This window comes from Gymnogyps californianus, chromosome 15 (genome assembly GCF_018139145.2).
Source record: "Gymnogyps californianus isolate 813 chromosome 15, ASM1813914v2, whole genome shotgun sequence".
In the NCBI taxonomy this organism is placed as follows: Eukaryota; Metazoa; Chordata; class Aves; order Accipitriformes; family Cathartidae; genus Gymnogyps; species Gymnogyps californianus.
Genome location: NC_059485.1, coordinates 1425602 through 1446035, shown reverse-complemented (window position 1 = coordinate 1446035; position 20434 = coordinate 1425602). Strand labels below are relative to the sequence as shown.

General features: G+C 39.8%; 1 protein-coding gene across 3 annotated transcripts in view; it reads right to left on the bottom strand.

Moving 5' to 3' along the window:
• ARHGAP17 (Rho GTPase activating protein 17) overlaps window positions 1-20434 on the bottom strand; it is a 48896-nt gene that overhangs the window by 5994 nt on the left and 22468 nt on the right. For 2 of the 3 annotated variants that reach the window (XM_050905847.1, XM_050905848.1), the window contains exons 2-19: window positions 19204-19243; window positions 14890-14994; window positions 13991-14067; window positions 12777-12888; window positions 12501-12577; window positions 11680-11791; window positions 10816-10884; window positions 10574-10655; window positions 8363-8490; window positions 7855-7966; window positions 7201-7282; window positions 6660-6740; window positions 5849-5962; window positions 5412-5503; window positions 5119-5275; window positions 3679-3921; window positions 1410-1573; window positions 396-1007 (exon numbers count right to left, since the gene is read on the bottom strand). In XM_050905847.1, coding sequence (XP_050761804.1) covers window positions 396-1007; window positions 1410-1573; window positions 3679-3921; window positions 5119-5275; window positions 5412-5503; window positions 5849-5962; window positions 6660-6740; window positions 7201-7282; window positions 7855-7966; window positions 8363-8490; window positions 10574-10655; window positions 10816-10884; window positions 11680-11791; window positions 12501-12577; window positions 12777-12888; window positions 13991-14067; window positions 14890-14994; window positions 19204-19243 — 2459 coding nt within the window. The remainder of the gene's footprint in view (window positions 1-395; window positions 1008-1409; window positions 1574-3678; window positions 3922-5118; window positions 5276-5411; window positions 5504-5848; window positions 5963-6659; window positions 6741-7200; window positions 7283-7854; window positions 7967-8362; window positions 8491-10573; window positions 10656-10815; window positions 10885-11679; window positions 11792-12500; window positions 12578-12776; window positions 12889-13990; window positions 14068-14889; window positions 14995-19203; window positions 19244-20434) is intronic. The other variant, XM_050905849.1, reaches the window with a different exon arrangement.

Genomic DNA, 20434 nt, shown 5'->3' with positions numbered 1-20434 from the left:
ACATCTTCTCCCTCCTCCAAATATGTGCTTTTTGGCAACAGATGTATAAGCATAATTGAGACTGCCATGATGCTGAGCTGGGAGAAAGCCCTAGAGAGTTGGTTGCTGTAATAGTGTTCAGCTTCCAAAGCAGGAAAAAAACCAAACCAAGCTAATCTAACACTTCCCCCCGAACCCTTCTGCCTCAGGAATGAAAACCTTCACTGAGAAGTGCCCCAAATCCTCATGCACAGAACAGGTGGGTAGGCATTTTAACTGGAAATGAGCAGTTTAGTATTTTAATTGTTATTTGTGCTTTTCAGTTTCCCCCCGCCCAGATTCATTTACAGCTACAGGCATTACTTTCTTCATTTCCACTCCCTGAGGAGACACCGAACACAAAAGAATCCACTCACCTGTTACTATTTTGGAAGCTGTTTGCGTGGGATTTGCAATAATACCATCTCCAGCCAGCTGAGAAGGAGGATGAGGCGGCGGGGGAACGCTAGGTCTATTTCTGGGTTTTGGTACTGGCCGTGGCCTCGGCAGTGTACCACTCTGAGGTGGCGAGTGAGACTGGGAGGTCTCCTGAGTAGATGGCTGTGGCGATGGGGAACTGGTAGTATGTTTTCCTAGAGGGGGAGTATCGGGTGGTGTTGGAGTCTGCGGAGGAGTGTAACAGGGCTGCTCTGGTCCATGCTCACTGCTGGGTGCAGCAGGAGGAGATGCTTGACTGTTTGATTTGGGCTGCAGTGGAGGAGTAGCCTGTGTTGGGGGCTGTGGTGGCGGATGGCTGGGAGCTTGTATTGGGGAAAGGCTGCTGGAGTATCTCCGAGGTGCAGAAACCTGGGAAGCGGAGGTCTGGGCTGCTCCTTGGTTTGCATGTTGAGCAGGAGGAGAAGAACTTCTAGCTGGTGGTTTTGGAGAGACAGAGGGTGGCTGAGCGGCGGGGGCAGAACTTTGGCTTCCTGGCTGCCCTGGGGGTGGGTTGGCTGGCTTGGGAGGGGCTGGCGCAGGCTTTTTAACAGCTGTTAAGAGAAGAGGTGAGATTTCATGCTTGTGTACTGTGAAACCAAAATCCTGAAAGAAAGAAGTTAGTAGCACAAAAGCATACTCAAGTACATTGTCAAAATAAAATGGTGTATTATCAAAGTGATATCAATAGGAAGCTACAGAAATGTGTACACAGGTTCACTAATCAATAGTCTTTGAGTGATTTTGTTAAACAGCGTTAGTAACATTACTACCAGCATTCATGAAAGAGTCCAAAAGTCCAAAGATGCATTTAGCTAGGCCTTAGTGAAATGCAAGCGAATTATACCGTTGTCTGCAATAAAGGAAGAGATACTGATAAAGTTAATTTAGTATGCATTTTTGCAGTAGATAAAGAATTGGAACTTAGTGGCTTGAAAACCAAATGAAAAACACACCTCTCCTCATTGAATGGGGACTGGGACCTGCTGCGTTCTGTGGCTGATTAACAGAGAGCTGATTAGCGCTACTTGTTGACTGGTTCTGGACAGTGCCCGCATGCCCGCCATTTCTCACGGGTGGAGGAGTAGCTGAAGATGTGTTGTCCTTAGATTTTGAGGTACTGAAAATTAAAAATCCTCAATTAGAAAATGATTGTAAAACGCCTTGCCCAGATCAGCTGCACCCGTTCAGGCTTACATTACGAACTGCGCTATAGTTCTGACCCTCAAACGCTTCAGAAAAACTTCTGCACTGGCTGGTGTTTACTGACAGACTGAACAGTGTGACAACTCTTCAAACAAGTGGCAAGTAGGCTTTAGGCAAGCCTGTACAAATGATTAATTACCAAAATTAAATCAGGAATCCAAGTAGTTCTGCAGTGTCACAGTACCTGTTTGAATGCAATACTGATACCTAGGAGTTTAGTCTCCATGCTAATGCACCCTCAGTGCATTTGCAGATCCTTTAAAAACAGACTCCCAACATGAAAGTTCATATAAAATTACTTCTCCAATTTCCTCATTCAAATATACCTATCATCCCTATAACTGTTAGCCTTTTCAAAATATTCTGTCACAGTATCACATCCAATTCGCTGGCAGTTATCTGGTAGACCTAGCTACTAAGGACCACGTGATGGCAATCTGTGAAGCTCTGCCAGAAAAAAAACCCACAAAGGACATGAACCAACTTGCTACGTATAGTGTACGGGCAAGGCAGATGTAGTCCTCACCGCTGAAGTCCTTGGAGCCTTTGGGAGCCCCTGGGAGGGCCCAAGGACTGCAAGAGTTGGGTGTGAAGAGAGCAGTGGCTCTTTTCCCTTTGTTGACTGGCTGAAGTCTTCTCTCCACCCTACCTGGAATTAAGCTTTTACCTTGCTGGGAGACCAAAACTTGTTTTGAGGGAGCAATCTCTAAAATCTTTGAGATTGAGATCAGGACAACCCAGCTCTTCCTGACCTTTGGCTATGAAGACAATAGAATTGGGGGGAAAACACAGTACTCGCGTACGAACCAGCCGAGGTGCTACTGGGCAGTGCCCCCTCCTCTTGCTATGCACTTGCAGTCTTCGCTCACTTCTCTGTCTTTATAGTCTCTTGCAGCATCTTACTCATCTCAAAAGGACTAACACCTTTCAGTCACTTCTATGGGCACATTGCAATCCTACTTTCTCCAGATGCTGTTAATAAATTGCAAGTACTTGAACGCAGAGTTTGTGCAGATTTTAAATGCAGCTTTTAGACACTACTCTCAAGCTTTTGTTTTAGCTGCCTATGCCACAAAAGATGTGTGGAGGAAATATTAGTCTGCGGGGGATTTCCGAATGAGAAGTTATTTTTGTAAAAATGTCACCTGAGAACAAAAGCTATATGCAAAAGAGTCAATGCTGCATCAAACTCCACGGTGGTGTTTTACCACAAGATGCTATGCAAGAGGTTGATGTCCGGAGAGCACTACAGGCCTTTACATGTGGTTTGTTATATCTCTCAGACCACAAAATATTGAAAGCAAAGTGCTGCTTTCACCATACATGACAGGCAGAGTCAAGGCTACTGCCATTAGTCTTGGAGTCCATGTATACTAATACTGGGGACATGACTGCACAAAGTTTCAATAGTAATTAAGTAGCAAAAAAGCCTGTATAAATGCTTGTCCTAAAGAAACTAATACTGAAGTATGATAAATCGACTTCCAGTTTTCTAGCAAGCAAGTCTGGTCATCACTAACACTTATTACAGACAAAAAAAAAAAAAAAAAAGAAAAGAGAGAGAGACATATCCAGATAACATGGACATGAGAAACAACAAACAAGACCAGCAGGTTTCTAGTATTGCCAATGGTAGGTTTTGTTCTTTCAGCAGCAAACTGATAGTCATACTGTGTGGACACCTCTAGAGTATAACTTGGAAAGGTCAACATGGGTAGAAGTACAGTCTTTTTTAGTATTTGTCATCATCATTTTTTCCCCCAGGAATTCTCTTATTTTAGAGGATCAATTCTGGAACATACAGAACAACATATGTTATTTTAGAAGATCAATTCTGGAACAATACACATGGGAAGAGAGCTCCTGCACAGTGCTTCTGCCCACACCTGAAAAGGCTTTACATATGACAACATATATTCCAGTTAGAAGAGGTGCCTTGCGAAGCAGATACAGTTGACACATCAGTTTGCTGCTGAAGCAGCCTGCTAAGCCACTGCCAGCAGAAGCCATGCCTCTTACCTGACATCCTCATTTCCTTGAGTTTGTAACTGTTCTGCTGTGCCAGCAGAGAGAGCAAAACCAGCACCCACTGGGCTTGTTTCAGCCACAGAAGCTTGTGAGTGCTGCTCCGCTCCAGACTGAGCCAGCACGCCAGCCTCCGTGGGTGGAAGTGGTGGCTGGAAAGCTGGGGATGTGTGCTTTCTATTTATAGTGCCACATCTCCGAGGATTCGCTTGGAAGTCCATAACCTTGACACCAAAGCTACAGAAAGAAGAGAGAGTAAACACACCACGCCAGCCAACACCAGGTAACTAAAGCAACAGGACAATGGGATGTTATAACCCACAAAGACAAACGCAACCCCTGTTGCTTAGCATGCAAAGCGGCAACAAGGAAAGCTTCAACTTTCTGCATATAACACCATTAATGTTAAGACATGCAACACTTTGGCTTATCCACACAGAGGGGTAAGCTAAACATAAGTGGAACAAACTACTCAATTACATTTGAAGACAGACATTGATGACAATGAGGTCAAACCACTCAGTGATTTTACATGTGAATACATACATTTCCTTACATACCAGGGTATCTCCTCACTGAATATACTTTGCCACATGAATTTTGTTTCTATTTGACACTAAGTTGCCGTACAGATTTCAAGACAGACAAAAAAAGCCACTGGATATATGCTATGATTTGTGTTTAAAGGAGAACTATGGATAATATGCACACAGCACATTCATTCTAGAATTTAATTTTATTCTTGTTGTGTTAAAGACAGTGCATCTTGAATTGGTTTTCTTCTTATTCTGTCAGTGCTGATAAATTTGCATGTGGCTAGCCATAGTTAACATTCAGGTAACAATTTAACATTTGCATAAACAGCTAAAAACAAAACAGCACATCACTTGAATATTCATGATATGAGTGATAATAAATGAACGTTACGCTACATGTTATATGGGAAAACAGCACATTTTATTTTTATTTTTTAGCGTTCTACTGTTTGCTGTGGTATACTGTACCATCATCAACTCAGAAGTCTTATCATGAAGGCACCAGGTAACACCACCTCAGCTTATGGGCTTTGAAAAAGAAGCCATGGAATATCAGAAGTTAGATCCTGACAGATGCTACTATATACACTTCTGTTTCAGTGGATTTTAGACCCCCCAAATCTGTAATAGGAAAATGGTAACTGGAAGCAGTAATTATCTGCTTGTTTTTTTATCATGCATAGAGTATAACTGGAAGCAAATACCAGTACGTTACCTTTGAACCTTCCTCAGGCTGCAACAACATGGGGGGGGAAATAAATCACTATTGTTACCTATAGTACTTCCATGAAATTCTCCTCCCAAGACCAATAAAAGTGTGGCCGATTAGAGCCTCCTCAGTAGTCCAGTTCTCTGGAGCGGGCTAATAATTGAAACCTAACCCGAGAATGAAACATACCTTTCCTTCTTCAATAAATCCCCTTCCATTACAGTCATACTAACAGGCCTCTTCCGTTCCAGTGTCCCAGATTCATATTCATTCCCAGTGTGTGACAAGTGATTTGAATTAACAGCAGGAATTGCAACAAATGCCCCAGACACATTGAAATCTTGCTCTGAAAGAGAGACAGACAGAATGCATCCTAAGACATACATATACAGAATGGTGCCTCACTGCAAAAAGCTATTGGAAGTTTACCTGTGTAGGGTTATCACAAATACAAAATTCTTTTAACTATGGCAAGAATTTACCTCCAGGGAAGAACCAGTCTGCATGCTGAATAATTGGCTCAATAACTGCTACCACATGGACTGAGGTTGCTGCTGCCATTTCAGCAAGGGACCTGCAGAAGAAATTTGTAGAACACTTTATACAGAGTTTTATCAAAGTAAGAAAATAAAAAAAAAACCCCACATATTACCTAAATGACAAATTATGCTAAGCATGATGTTTCAAGACTCCTAAGTACCACATAAAGAGCAACTTCACACTTTGATGAAATTTGAAAACCCTCCTAAAAAGAGGCATGCCTAAAAGGATCTGGAGGCACAGGTTGAAAGAACATTTGAAATATTTTTTAGGCAAATAGTCTGTTGCTGTGAATAGTCTACATGATTTAAAACAATCTGACAAGAAATTCTACAGCTTCACGGAAGTTCTGTTTTGTACCTTTCCTAAAATAACTTACCCTTCATTCTTTGCCCATAACAAGTTGGGGCCCAAGACTATTGCGACATTGCTGGGTGTCATTTTGTTAACATCGCTGTTCTGTGCAAGCTTTGCTAAAAATTTGATTAAATACCTACAAAAAGGAAAGAAATAATTAAACAGCAGGAACTAAGAGCATTTCTCGTTGAAAGCAACTAAGTAAAAATTCAAGACCTCGTAAAGACCACTCCCAACAAAACAGAAATAAGACGAACAGCCTTCTTGCTTGGTAGCTAGCTACTACATTTCTACTCATGAATCGTAAGAGTGGAACTGGGTAGAAAAGAAAGCATCTCCCACCTTAGCAAAACAGAACTACAAAACTGTTATATTTTCAGAAAAAATATTTAGATTTACGTTCCTGTAATGGAACTTCCACACTTCTAGGAGTCACCAGAGTTGGTTTTGTTCCGATTTGTTCCCAAAAGGCAAAGCCAAAAGGAAAAATAACACATGTAAGATACGTCCACGTGATTTCTAAGACTGGAAAATACAATGAAGAGCACAGCTGGTGAAAAGTCAGGTACTATTGCCAACAGCATGACCCTTAAGTAGAAGGGTTCTATGCATCAGTATTTCATTACAGTCAATAGTGAATTAACTTGACTGAAAAAGTCTACCACCACCAATGCACACCAACTACTTGATAAAACAGGATGCCCTTTTATAAACCTAACTGAATTTGGCCAAGAAAAAAACCCCTAGATTCGAGTTTTGGTTAATCAGCTTTGAAATGTAGTACTCTAGCATCAAAGCGGCTGTGCTGCCAGTCAACAGATGTTCCTACGTACCTGAAATTAGCATGATAATGCTTAGGTAATCTGTTACAAATTCGCCATAACTCTTGTAGCTTCTTATCCTGGTCCTGAATACTGAAAGGAAAAAAAAGTTTCTGTTACATCTTACTTTCAGATCAGAAAACTGTTGTTCCTGCAGTGAACAAAGAGATGACTGTATAACCTCCCATTTATGCCAAATAAATGCACTGTTTTGTATTCAGTAATTCAGTAACCTGCTAGTGAAACCCCTGAATTATCTCCACCTGCAACAACAGAAAACTGCTTAAGCATCAATACTATGCAGCCAATAGTCTGAAGCAGCCCTTATGTTTCAACATAAAATAGATACTTCACCACATTTTTGTGCAGTTGGTATTAAGCTAAACCACAAAATTTAAAATAATTTGTTACACAAAATATTTACCTGTTAGAGCAGAAATAAGAATGTGAACTGTGTGAGCTTGGTCTTTTCTTTTGAATGCATATATGAAGAACCAAATTTGATAAAAATATGTAGAATGTTTTCCTGTATAACTATTGTTAGTATGCTTACTTTGCAGCTTGTGTCCATTCTTCATATAGACTGTAGGTCATTAAAGGTTCTGGCAACTCTCGCAAATAGGATTTCAAGGCACCTGCAATGCAGACCAGAAACAGGCTAGCTTCTTAGCCAATGCTTTCAGTCTTCATTTAAAATTCTGTCCTCAGATTTGAAATTTTATCTATGCAATAGGACCCAAGTTCCAGCGAAACAGTGGGAAGACCTGACACTTCCACAGTATATCTGCTCAACACTTAACACAAAAAGTCTTCTAGTAATTACTGTAATTTGACAGAAACACGTACTATAAAACTATGAATCATCTCTTCAGAACAAAGACCTTATTAAAGGTCTACGTACGGCTCTAATCTCCCTTGATCATGTTAACACTCTTGTCATGAGAGGAAATATGATATTTGGATTCTACGATCACCTGAATTTTAAACACCGCTCTGTCATGCAGACATGAATACATCAAGTGTGATGAGCATGCGCACCCTATACTTACCTGTGTTAAGCTGTGCAGTGAACTTTCAATTTATTTTCATTCATAGTTTATCTGCAGAGATCAACACCTTACACCGCAGCAAGTCAATGGTTAAATGAACAGCATAAACCTGCATTGTATCAATTTATACCTGGTTTTGATTCAGAAATTCACAATACCTGCAACAGCATGGGGATCAGAATAAAATTCGTCAAGCTGGGAAGTTGAACAGTCCAAGGCAGCTTTCAGTTTTTTTAACTTGGAGGCTCCAGCAGCAATTCTGAATAAGCCCTGCATAATAAAAATAAAATGTATTTGACTGGTAACAACACGTTAGTACAAGCATGAAACAGCAGAAGTTTTATGACAGCCTCTTTCAGAACAGTTTCAAGTTTGGTGTCTTCACCTTACACTGTTATGACCCAGCTGGCTCTTAATGTGTCACTGCCATCTGACAAGGTTTTAGTTCCCTCTCACCCTTGGCCCATTCCTAATTTTTAATTCTAGGTGCATTCATCTCAAAGCTACTTCAAGTAGTGCTGAAGGTTATTCTGTTGCAAAAGATTTATCGCCTACACTAATGAACAAAATTGCTTAAGCAACTTGTTACAAACTACAGACACCAGTCCGTGAGTTTGACTGAGCTTCTCTCCTGTCCTTCATAGCTTGCGATACAGTATTACCTACCTCCTCTCTCATTCCCGTTTCCAAAAGCATCATAACACAGGCTTCAATAGGGACTGCAATTTCACGACCACTGCGCTTGAGATGCTCTTCTAATGGAGTTCCAAAAGCTGGTTTTTCAGTCCATTTGTCTAGTTGGAGAGTATCAAAACACTGAGCAAAATATCTAACAAACACTTGAACTATGTCCCAGACAAGAAAAGAAGAGAGCCTCCAGTACAGCAAAGAAATTTTCAGACTACAGTAGGAGTTTTACAGCCCTTGATTGGTAAAGTCCCTTATATCATGAGTAAAGGGAAAATGAGCCTGCTGGTGTTCAAGAAAAAAAAAAACAAAACGTCTGCATCTTTCTGGATGGAATACCACATACAAATCCTTTGTATAACTGGAAGTGCATGTCCGAATAGGCCTCAACACAAGTGCCACCACATGGCTGTAAGTTAGATTAATTCTGATTTGCCAAGACACCAAAAGCCTTAGGTTTGCAAGAGTCTTTGAGAAAAATTTTGTCCAGATTGCATGACCTGGGCTGAACTTAGTTTTAACTGTATTTAAGGTGCATAGAAACTGAGCTGTTAACACAAAGTTTATTGCTGATTTAAGGAATCCAATGTCTTACATTAGAATTACCACATTAACAGCCCATCACTAACGCTTGCACAAATTTTCAATTCAATTTCTCAATTGTTGCTTAACTCTGAAAGTCAAAATTGGCACAAGTTTCTCCAAATTGAATGTGAATTTCTGGTTTCCTGCAATTTATTTTTTCACCCATCTCTGCTGTTGTAACTGAAAAAATGCAGATGTAAAAGGTTATTGTTAGGACAGATGCATTATTCCTTTTATGTGGACAAAAGGTCAAGAAAGACTAAGACTTTGAAAAAGTCCTCTGAAGACACAATGTGCTTCTGCAAAGGATTTAATTTACCCTTTTTGTTTACAAAACCACACCAACTATATCCCTCATAAGGCTTTAGTTCCTCTCATTCATTAACACACCAGGAGAGGCACATGTCATTTTCCCCAGTTTTGCAAGTTACAGCAAACATTAGGAAAAGAAATCCTAGTAATTGTTCAAAGTCACGGTAATTTACAGAACAACTAGAAACACAACTGAAGTCATGCACTACACTTAGATCTTAGACGCTGGACCACTTGGACATCATGCCTCCTAGCCCGCCTTCTAGGAAGGCTAATCTGTTCTGAAGCATGTGTCATATGAAAAGTTTGTACAAAACAGCTAAGCAACAACAACAAAAAAAATTTAAAGCAGTCGTAAATAGAGAACCTTCCATACTGCCATAATGCAGCCCTGATGCTGTGTAAGCATCATTTGTTTGCATTACCTCGTCTCCCATCAGACCTACAGAGTACAGATATTCTATATCATCTTTCAGCAAGATGCTCATATTTATGTATTTAAATGGTTCATCTTTTACAACTTGCATGTGGTCCACAACTGAAGATACCTGAGCCTTGTTCAGCTTAGAATATATTTTTCTCAGACTTTGTTCAGCCTACCTCTTGTTCAAAGCAATTAGCAGATTAAGACGGTATAGCCAGTATTTAGGACAGCAATTTCAACAACACAGTGCATCTTCATACCAAACCATTAATGATACACCTTAACTCCCACTGACAATGGAAAGCTTAGTAGCATGGGGAAGAAATGAAGCTGTATTGCTCGCTTTTCTTAACTGCCAATATTCAACACAATAATGTGAACACTCCATTAGCCAGCTGTAGTGCAGTGCACACACTGGGAAAAAGGATTGCATAAAAGAAGGAAAAAAAGTCAAGCTCCTTAGAATAAGGGGAATTTTTCTGATAATGGCCTAGTAATAACTCAAGGAGCAAGGACCCTAAAAAGTTCCTAAGTCACAATGAAACTTTCATTGGCCTAAAAAGCCAGGTATGAATTAGCAAAGGTCACACGATATCAAGGAAGAAGTGCAAGCAAATAGAAAAATCCTTCCTTTACTCTTTTGGGTATCAGACAGATCCTTAATATTTTATTAGTGTGTTAAAATATGGCTGGAGAACTCCAGAGAACACAAAGATGGAATTATGCTTGGGAATGTAAAATTGTTAAGTAGATCAAAATGGCCTTATTAAATAAGTCCGCATGCAAGAGAATCAAGATAAAGGAGGAGAATATTGTGCATAGGTGGCACAGGCAAGGAGAAGCATCAGCCAGAGCACAGGTTACTTTACCTTGATGGGCTTGAATTTCGGGTAGGACCTTTTCTATGACTGCTAATGCTTTTCTATGGTAATCTGCTTGTGCTTCTAATAACTGAGAACAGAAGCCACATTTTAAAAACAAAAAGAGCATTAGCTTCTGATGAGCACATAATACAACACTAGAAGGTTTAGCGCACAAAATGTAATCTTTGAGAATTGAGTGTCTATGCACGTACGTGCTGCAATCAAAGTCATACTGAAAAAATACTCACCATAACAAAACATCTAGCATATTCCCCTTCTTTGGACACAAAGTTATACATGTCTGCTGCTAGTTGATCCTTTGAAAAAGAAAAGCATGCAAAACAGTACATCAAATTTACAGGGGCATTTCAACTTACACAGAAAGACAGAAGTACATATGTTTTTTTTTTTTGCCTGCAGTTAAGTTTGAACTATCGATTCAGGCAGTACAGGAAGCCAGTAATCCACCTACTTCGCTGCACGTATTCTTCCAAACAAAATTCATTCAAGATGCCTAACTTTGTTTTATATAGCAAAGCAGTTGCCCACTTAAGTCAACAATTGGATTGTATGGCAATATGTTATTTACAGCCAATCCCCGCATAAAGACAAGTACTACTAAAAGGTTTTTGGTGCTCAGCTCAACTGCAGCATAATGTAGTATTTGACAATTGAGAAGTGAAACTGAATGTGAACTGCTCAGAGCTGTAACAGTCAGAATGTTCCTTTTATGTCAGCAGCTTGAGTTTCATCCAGGTAGCTCACACTGCACAGCTACTCAGTGGCTTGAAGCACGCAGACACCCTGAACATTTCAGTCAAAGCTAAGACACAGTTCCTTCTTGTAACTGTCTCAGACTGAAACTGAAAATAACATAAAATACCCATCTTAAAAAACCAAAAAAGTTCCTCATTAAATTAAAGCAATTCAGACAGAGATCAGCTAGCATTAACATACCTTTAAGACATACAGTTTGTTAACAGCCACATAATTTGCAACTGCAGTAATCAGACAGCCAGTTCGACATGCAAGGCTTACAGAAGCAGCCATATTCTGATTGCTATTGTTGCTAACGAGAGGTATGTAAAGGAGAGACATTCATCTTGTCATACCTTGCATTGTTCTACTTTATTTCCAGCTTCATCCATCTCTTCCTTAAGAGATTCTATTTTCGAAGGATGCACTTGAAAATTTGTTCCTGAAGTCTTGTGGGCTTGGTTATATCTGTGGAAGAAAGGCTTCAGTCATTTGGTGAAAACTAATATTAAACAAGAATCTGCATTTATGGCTCCCTTGAAATTGCTTTCTTTTGACAGGAAACAAACCCAATAGTTTCAGAGGTTTTCCAACAGAACTAAGGAAGGTGTTCAAAACACGCCATTTATGACATGCTGGCATAATTCACAAACAGCTCAACAACTGTAAAAATCCACAAGAAATCCTGCATTCTCCACAGTCTATAACATGGGTGTATAATGTTAGCACTACCAATCCCAGAAAATGCTACATAAATTATCACCACAGTTGAAGACCGTTTAAAGGGACTTAAGGGTAAGTTGAACAACCCAGGTCCCTACCAATGAGATGGTTCAATATAATGCTGTAAAAGCACTTGGCATGGTTAGAAAATTAGACTCCTATTCCTTATTTAAGTTGACAACTTAAGTGAACTGGAAAGAAGATGAGTTTTCAGCATTTTTCCAATTATATACAGGCATGTAACAGCTCCTAAGTCTTGATTCTGTTTGGATTTAGTCATCATGAGTCCTTTTTTGAATAGCTTAAATGTAAGTTTGCCTCTTTTCAGCAAAGTATTAACATGCATACAGCAGCATTTCACAAGCAAGTACCAGCATCAGATCAGATGCCATGAGACGCCAACAAGCAGTTAACATGAATAGAAAAGGACCTAGTAATTAAAATTATTTCTTACCTTCCTCTTGCAGAATCCCAGTCCAACACCAGCTTTGCAAGCTGTTTCCTCTGTTTCTGAATGTTGGGGATCTCTGTCTAAAATGAGAATTCAAGGCTTACATTTATTTTTAAATTGTGTATTGTAATAATCTACATTCTGTAGATTTCATATCCACTTTCCACCACTAACACGACTCCTTAAAACAGTTTTATTATTAGCAATGAGATAAATCCTTTTTGCTCAGTTTATACATAAATCCAGATTTATTTCTTCAGTCAGGCTGAAGTGACTTACCTCTGTTAGTAGACACAGTGGATCTAAAACTTCTCTTTCGATCTGTACTTCATGCTGAGAGAGCTCCATTGCCAGTTTATTCTCTGCATCACCACACGTATCTAGCATTTTCCTTTAAGAATTATAGGAAGTTGTGAGTTACTACTGACTAAAGAAGAAAGATTCAAATCAAAACAGTGGTGGCCCTTTGTCGTCTGCTACCCTTTTGGAAAGCTCTGCGTTGTATAAAGCAAGGCATTACTTAACGGCATAAACCCAAGACGCTCTATGCCATCATGGGCAAATTTGGGATAGGCAAGGAGTGTTATTAAACCTTTGTCTTCTAAAATTCCTTAGCCATTACAACATTTTTGGAGGCTTTAAGTCATCTAGTTGATTATACTGGCCCTAAGGGCAGAGAAGTTAGTATTTATTTCAAAGGCCATCCTTCCATCTCACCAGATGCAGGAAAATTGCTCAATGCAGTATTTAATTTTCTCCTAAGCCCCTTTAATGTGAAAAAGTCTTAACACCATAAGGCTAAGCAATCACATATGCAGCAGTCTCAGGTTCCAAAACCATGATTTGACCTTTGTTTTAAGCTTGTTCTAAGGAAAAACCCTATTCTCTAAGATTTTTATCCATGTTTAAATCTCCTGCAACAGCTCACAAAAATGCACACAAAGGTTTTTAAGGTCATTCGACTCCGTCTCCATTAGAGTTCCCATCAGCAATGAGGAAACACATTTGCTCTAGGAATTCAGCATATTGACATTCATTTGTTTCAGCCACTTTCCTGTAAGTTGCAAATATGCACTTTGCCAGGATAAGGAAATTGGCATTATTTTAAACTAGACGCCATTAATGCAAATTGGCGTTATTTTAAGTCATTAACGCAAACCTGCAGAATGCAGTATTTACACTAAATTTTAAACTTTAAATGGAGATAATAATTCTACTACTCCACAAGGATAAATGCCATTTTCAAAAGCTTTTAAGAGAGCAGAGAATCAGGATCCTCTGGAATGCAATTCAGAGCAAGCCTAAAACTTGCCCCCAGAACCACTCAAGAAGAAATGCTTGCTCACTTTTTCTCCCTTTGGATTAGAGAAGGAATCTAGAAATATTAGTTTCATTAGATTGAAAACAGCCTTCGTGTACCCGAAACCTCTAATTAGAGCCCTGCAGGCAATAAAATGACAGACTGCAACTTAGAAAGAAAGCCAAACACTTACCCCAACAGAGTTTCATCACTTAGCTGGACAGATCCTTCTTGCATATTTTGAGCAAGAGCTGTCAGAGGAAGTTTTTTCTATGGAACAGAAGGAACAGTGCTTAGCTTAGCGCTATTCACGCTTTCCAGCTCTCCCAGTACATCCCCTCTAAGATTATTCTCTTCTTCCATATGGTTTCTATTATATACATATGCAGCTCATTCTTTGACTTCAAGAAAACGCCAAGTCACAAAAAGTTTCAAGCCTCAAGACTCCTGTTCTCACATACTTGGAAAAGCACTTTCTTCTCAGCCTTAGTTGGAATGACTGGCCCCAAATGTACCTCAACTACTGTCAAAGACAAGCTTTAACTTGAGATCTAAGCAATTAGCTTGTCATCTATCTCTCCGCAGAGGTTCGTTCTGTGTGCCCCTGTTTTCAGGAGGTCTCTATTATTCAATAAAAGGAGAAAACTTGAATGTTAATTGTTTCTGGTTCTAACACTTTACAAAAACCTACCTATGGCTTTGCTAAACAGGAGGAGAAATCAAACACGTACAGAAAAACATTTACAGTTAACTGGAGATGTCAGTGCACAAAGGTAATTCTAAATATGAGGAGCTTGATCAGAGTTGCAGAGTGTCTTCTCTTAGTCAGGTCTCATGAAAGCTGTAAGTACTCAGCACACTGCAGAAACAAGTGAGTGTCCTGAGACTACTAAGGTACTCCAAGGTTGTGTTGTTATATTTGGATGGGGAATTACAGCTAGTGCTTTACCAAATAATGTCAGCATGCGAGATGATTTTGCGGAGTTTTTCTTCCCTTGGATAATTTGAGGCATAGCAGCTGATCAGTATTTAGAAAGCCAGACCGTATTCAGACTAGTCTCAGAAGACAAGCCAAAGGGCAACTGTACTTACATGTCTCTTATCAGGATCTGTACCATGCTGGCCCTGAAAACATGCAATTAATCGCTTCTGTGCAATATGGCAAACAGATCTCACAGTGTCAAGACGTCTCTCGATCTAGTTGGCAGGAGGGGGAGAGAGGAGGAAGAGAAAACAAAACAAAAAACAGAAGTTATTTCCCTGGCCTCAGCAGAAAATCTTCCTCCTGTACCAGGCTTAGTTCTGGGTTGCTTATTTTTCAAGTTCTACAGCTTACAAGAAGTTCAGATGCTTAGCAGAAGTGCCTGACAGCAAAAATGTTTGGAAAGAGATTTATATTGCTTTTTTTCCTCAGTGGCACAGCAACTCAATCAGAGCTCACAACGCTCACAAGACTGGAGAGCGGAAGGGGGAGAAAACCATTGCCCCTACTTTTTGTCTTGGCAAAAGAGAATCAGGTTGATACTTGCCATCTGAGATGAATGGCACACGCAGATATCCAAGACACTAATTTAGGGAGAAAACTGTGGGAAAGCTCTCATATTTTTTCATTGCGACCTTGTAAAGTAGAAGGCTAAAGACATATCAGACTGCCTCTTTACACTGGGCCAAACCTATGTACTGCAAGCTTTCTATTGCATTTCCTTGTCTGGCCATTAAACACAAGGACAAAATTCCTACGTGCTAAGCAAAATAATATTTTCAGGGAGAGATTAATGGGATTCAAAAGGGATGTGGAATGAAAAAAATAGGCATCAATGCACAAATAAGAGTTCTGTTTATCATAGTATATTTGAAACATGGCTTAATACATAGACTGTGAATGTGAAAAAGATATACATTAATAAACTGTTCTTTTAAGGGATTTTAAGTAAGGAATTTGGACTATTTTATTTCAAAGAACACTAAAAGCAACGTGATGAGCACTGGGACAGAACTGCTTATGGCACCAAGCTCTCTACGCACAGCACCAAAAGAATGTGGTTTATCTGCATTTTGATGACTCACCAAGAATAAAAGGAGGCCCTCTGGAATAGCTTCTATTTAAAAAGCAAGGAAAAAAAAAAAAGTAGATTTCATCTGTAGAAATAATCTGAACAGACTCCAGTTTTTGATAGAGCTCTAAAATCACTCCTATTACATTTTCATGAGGGCAATAATTCTCCCCAACTTTCCTATCAATCATAAATACAGATTAGCTGACAGAGTAGTAATTTTAGTGCTAAGTTATTATGCCCCATGTCAGCTCCTGTTAAGGACATCATACCTGGATTTAAAGCAGGAGATATACTGTTTGTTTTTCCAGAGGGGGCCAGACTGCTATGTTCTAATGAACATGAACTGCTATAAATTCTCATTTAGAATGTTACACATCCAGGTAAGAATGACATGTTTTTTCCTCCCAACAGGTTTATTTGGCACTACTACGATGGGATATGTATATCCCTAAAGTGGTTACAACTGGAAGGATGTAATTAGGTCCCAACAAAAGCAGCTAGTAAAAACTACAGCTACTAAGAGGGACAACAGATCCAACAGAAGAGGAGCCTTCAGGGGTGTGGGTTGGGAGAAGTTGCGAGGAAGAAGATGCCAGTGAAGGGAGGCATAGACAGACGGGGACTTGGTGAGGATCAGCACAGAATCACTGCTGTTGGACGCGCCAGCCCTGTCCTGAACGCATGAGCAAGTCCAGGACTGGGCTCCCCATTTCCTTTCAGAAGAGGGGAGCAGCATTTCTGCTAAGCCATAGCCTGGAGGAGCACCCAAAGCTGGGCCTTGGGGCTGTGCCGCCCAGCAGCAGCCTTTGCAAGTTCAAAGGGAAGGTGAAAAAGAACCAGTATAGGAGGGCTGGTGAGTTGAAGGACCAATGTAGGAAGACTGAAGTTTCACTGGCTACATGAGGCACTAAAAGCTCTTGACAGTCACAAGATGAATCCAAGTTGAGGTGCTCAAAAAGCTTAGTAAAAATCTGTTACGGTAGAGTAAGGTGCAGAGAAACTGCCCAAGAAGGACTGCTCTGAAAGCACGAGGCATTGTCTTTTATTTACAGAGCATACATTAACAAGCTCAAAATTAAGTCCACTTTGAAAAAGTCCGTATGAAGATATATGAACAAGAAGGTAGTGTGTGTGGTCTACTGTTGCAGCTATGACGATTCAGTTCTGTTGTGTTATCTTCAAAATTAAATACCACCAACACATTCTAAACCATCCACTATTTGTGAGAGCATTTATTTTTACTTGGTCACATAGCTAAGGCTTCTTAAAATATTGAGCACAGGTTTTGTGAAAGCATTTATTTTTGCAAGGTCACATAGTTAAGACTTCTTAAAATACTGAGCACAGTTTGTTTTTTTTTTTCCCCCACATCTGAAACATGGTGACATCCTGTAACTGAACCATCTTACAGATCCCAGTAGACTAACACAGCGCTTGTCAGCCATGCACAGTAGCTTACGTTCCTTAGAAAGACTCTGGAGCACATATATTCCCAACAGCCTCTTTCCAGGCAGTCTGAATACCAAACTCAAAGGGCAGAAGACTGATAGGAGGAACATGACCCCAAAACTTCACGATAATATACTCTCCTCTCTGATCTGCTTTTTAGTTCAAAGATGTCAGGAAAACCATGAAGGACATTAATCTCCATTAAGCTACCTTTGAACTGAAAATGTGACCTACAGGCCATGGTGTCTGTACCCACAGGGCATCTTCAGTGTACAAAACATCACACAATTGCTTTATTATACGCTACAAGGGCTTGCCAGAAAGTGGGTCTATTGTAGAAGCCTTTCCAGTACTGAATTATATTCCTTGTCTTCAGACAGGAACACATTTAAGAGATACTTGAAATGGAGTATTACAGTTCAGAAAACAGAAAAAAAGCTATAGCAATCCTATGTCAAAGCTTGAGCTAAATATAAAAAAAAAGAACACTGTGAGATGTTTATAAAGTGAACAGTACCACACTTTTAAGCTCTTTAGTTCGATAAGAGCCTCCCTCCCCTCCACAAGCCCCCAAGAGCAAACAAACAAGTGAGTAAATTCTTCCACTTGGGTGTAGCCAGTCTGCTCTTTGCCTGGGAAAGCCTTGCTTGCAAAATTTTTTTGGCAACAAGCAGCAGTACTTTTGGCTTTCACTTCTTGTTACTATTCTGCAGCTAACCAAGAAAACAGATGGGCCCTTGAAGGCTATCAAGGTGTTTTAACATCCTTTATGCCATTTAATTGTACACATCTCTTCAGAAATTAAAAATAGTATTGTCAAACTTAAAGTTATTTATGGTTCAAATAAAGCAGTCCCCTGAAAAGCAGGGTAAGATGTTTCAGGTCAGCTCATTTCACCATTACTCAAGATGATTTCATGTATTTGTGCTGAATTCAAGTTTTAAGGCTGATACATTCTCTCATCTTCTACTTTAATCTGAGCAGCTGGAGAGATCTGAAATAAAAGTACTTGCATCATTTGTGTGGCTTCCATGTTTCATATACAGGTCCTGAACTTAAGCATACTAAGATGCTTTGTAATCCATTTGAAATCATCATTACACATTGGTCCCGTGGAGCAGCTAGCCTCACTTCCCTTGCCAATTTATGTTCTGCCTTTTTTTTTTTAAAGTCTTTCACAAAGTAACCAGAGGAAGAAAACTACGTAGAACAAGTCTGTAGTCAAATCTGTTCCATGTAATCAGTCAACTTTGTTAATCTAACAGTTGCAACTAAAATTCCACCATGAAAGTAATGATTGATTAGATGGTATACTTTCAAAAAGATGACAAGTCTGCAAACAAATCAAATGTCAGTGTGACAAATTTGAGAACAAGTATCACAAGCTAAACAAGCAGCATTTGTACACTTAGAGGAGTTCCAGACTTTCAGAAAAAATTTACATTATCTATTAGCAAGCGGTTGGCATGGTTTTTGCCTCTTCTCTCAAGGCCCAAGTTGACCTCTTCAAGAGAAACAGAAATGAAGACAGAAACCAGCTGTGCCTAATCCCAGGTTCTTCCCAGCTCATCGTCCTCCACCAGACAAACTGGCAAGTCATTAGCACTAATGCTTCATAAGCTTAACAAGCTAGTTCATCTAATTAAAAGCAAAAATGCTTCCTCCTTCACTTTATCAAGCCATATGAACAGATTCAGAAACAGAAGTACCTGAGTTTTTCCACTCAAATTCTATCATAGTTTTTTCATGTGCTGAGAAGTCAGCCCAAGACATCCTTGTTTTCATCCCTGTCATGTGCAGTATTTTTTTTTCTCCCCCACATTAGGTACTCCACAAAACTCAGAAGGATCAAACTTCAAAGAGCATTTAAAAAAAATACATATTAACGGTGTTACAATACCTGCAACAGGTCTTCACTGAGTACCTCTGTTTTCTCAGCCCTAAGGGAGGAAAAAAGACCATTGTCAGGCTAATCAGCATGTTCAGGGTCAAAGATTGCTACAATGCTTCCAACAAAACCCGTTCAGTTTCAAGTTATAATCCCATTATGACCATTGCTGCAAACACCACCATGTTCACGATGTCGTACGTAGCCCTGGCTCCCGGCCCCGGCCAAGGAGTGAACACGGGTAGCTTGCCCAGCACAGGGTGCTCGGGAAAGCCTGACATTCCTGGAATCCCCAGCCCACAGCACAAGTCCACTGCACCAAGCTCTAACGATATTTCAGACTACACACGTTTTAACACAAAGCAAACTGGAATCCTGAGCAACTTCACTTGAATGCAAAGATTTATTGAAGCAATTTGAATTCTACTACATGCTGCTAATCAGGTAATGTTATCAATGCACCTAAATGTAAGGGAATATAAAGACATGAGAAAAGTAGGACAACCAACTTCATCTTTTTATATTTTACCACTGCAGAGCTTTATCAATCAGCAGAAATGGTAGCCTGAACACCTTCCCTTAACCTTACATGCACACAACCTTCATCAGAAATCTCCCATTACCTCATTTTGCTGACTTCCCTAATACTAAAAGAATAGAAAAGATTCATTACTTAATAAGATCATGAGAAGTTAATAGCGTTCCCAGTAAAGGTCTACCCTCAATTGAAAAAATATCTGAATACTTACACATACTTCCAGACAAAATATTAATAGTTGTCACAAACACACTCAAACCTTTACACATACAATTCCACACCTTTTTCCGATCCCAGTTTACACATAAACTTGGAATTGTTTAATGTTGACACAGACTTGTTTGGTGTTGACTCATTTGCTATAACACTGCTTTATCCTACCTTTGCTAGATCTATAAAATAGAGAAAGATAAATTTAGTTCACCCATGATCTCTTCTACTTGGCTGCTCACCGTTACTACATGTCTATTGCTATAGAGGACTTGGAGGTACTCCAGTACTCTGTTTTCCTGTTCACAGATTCCCCCGCTGCTGTCGGAGTTCCTCATCTACTATACCGACTTCCTTCTGATCCTGCAATCTGTTTAATAACCTACTGCAAGACTGGTCATGCACAGTAAGTTCATTTTCTTCATCAGGCTTCATCAGCTGAACATGTGAAGTGCCTCCAAAGACAATACTCATTCACTTTAAGTTTGGGGGTTT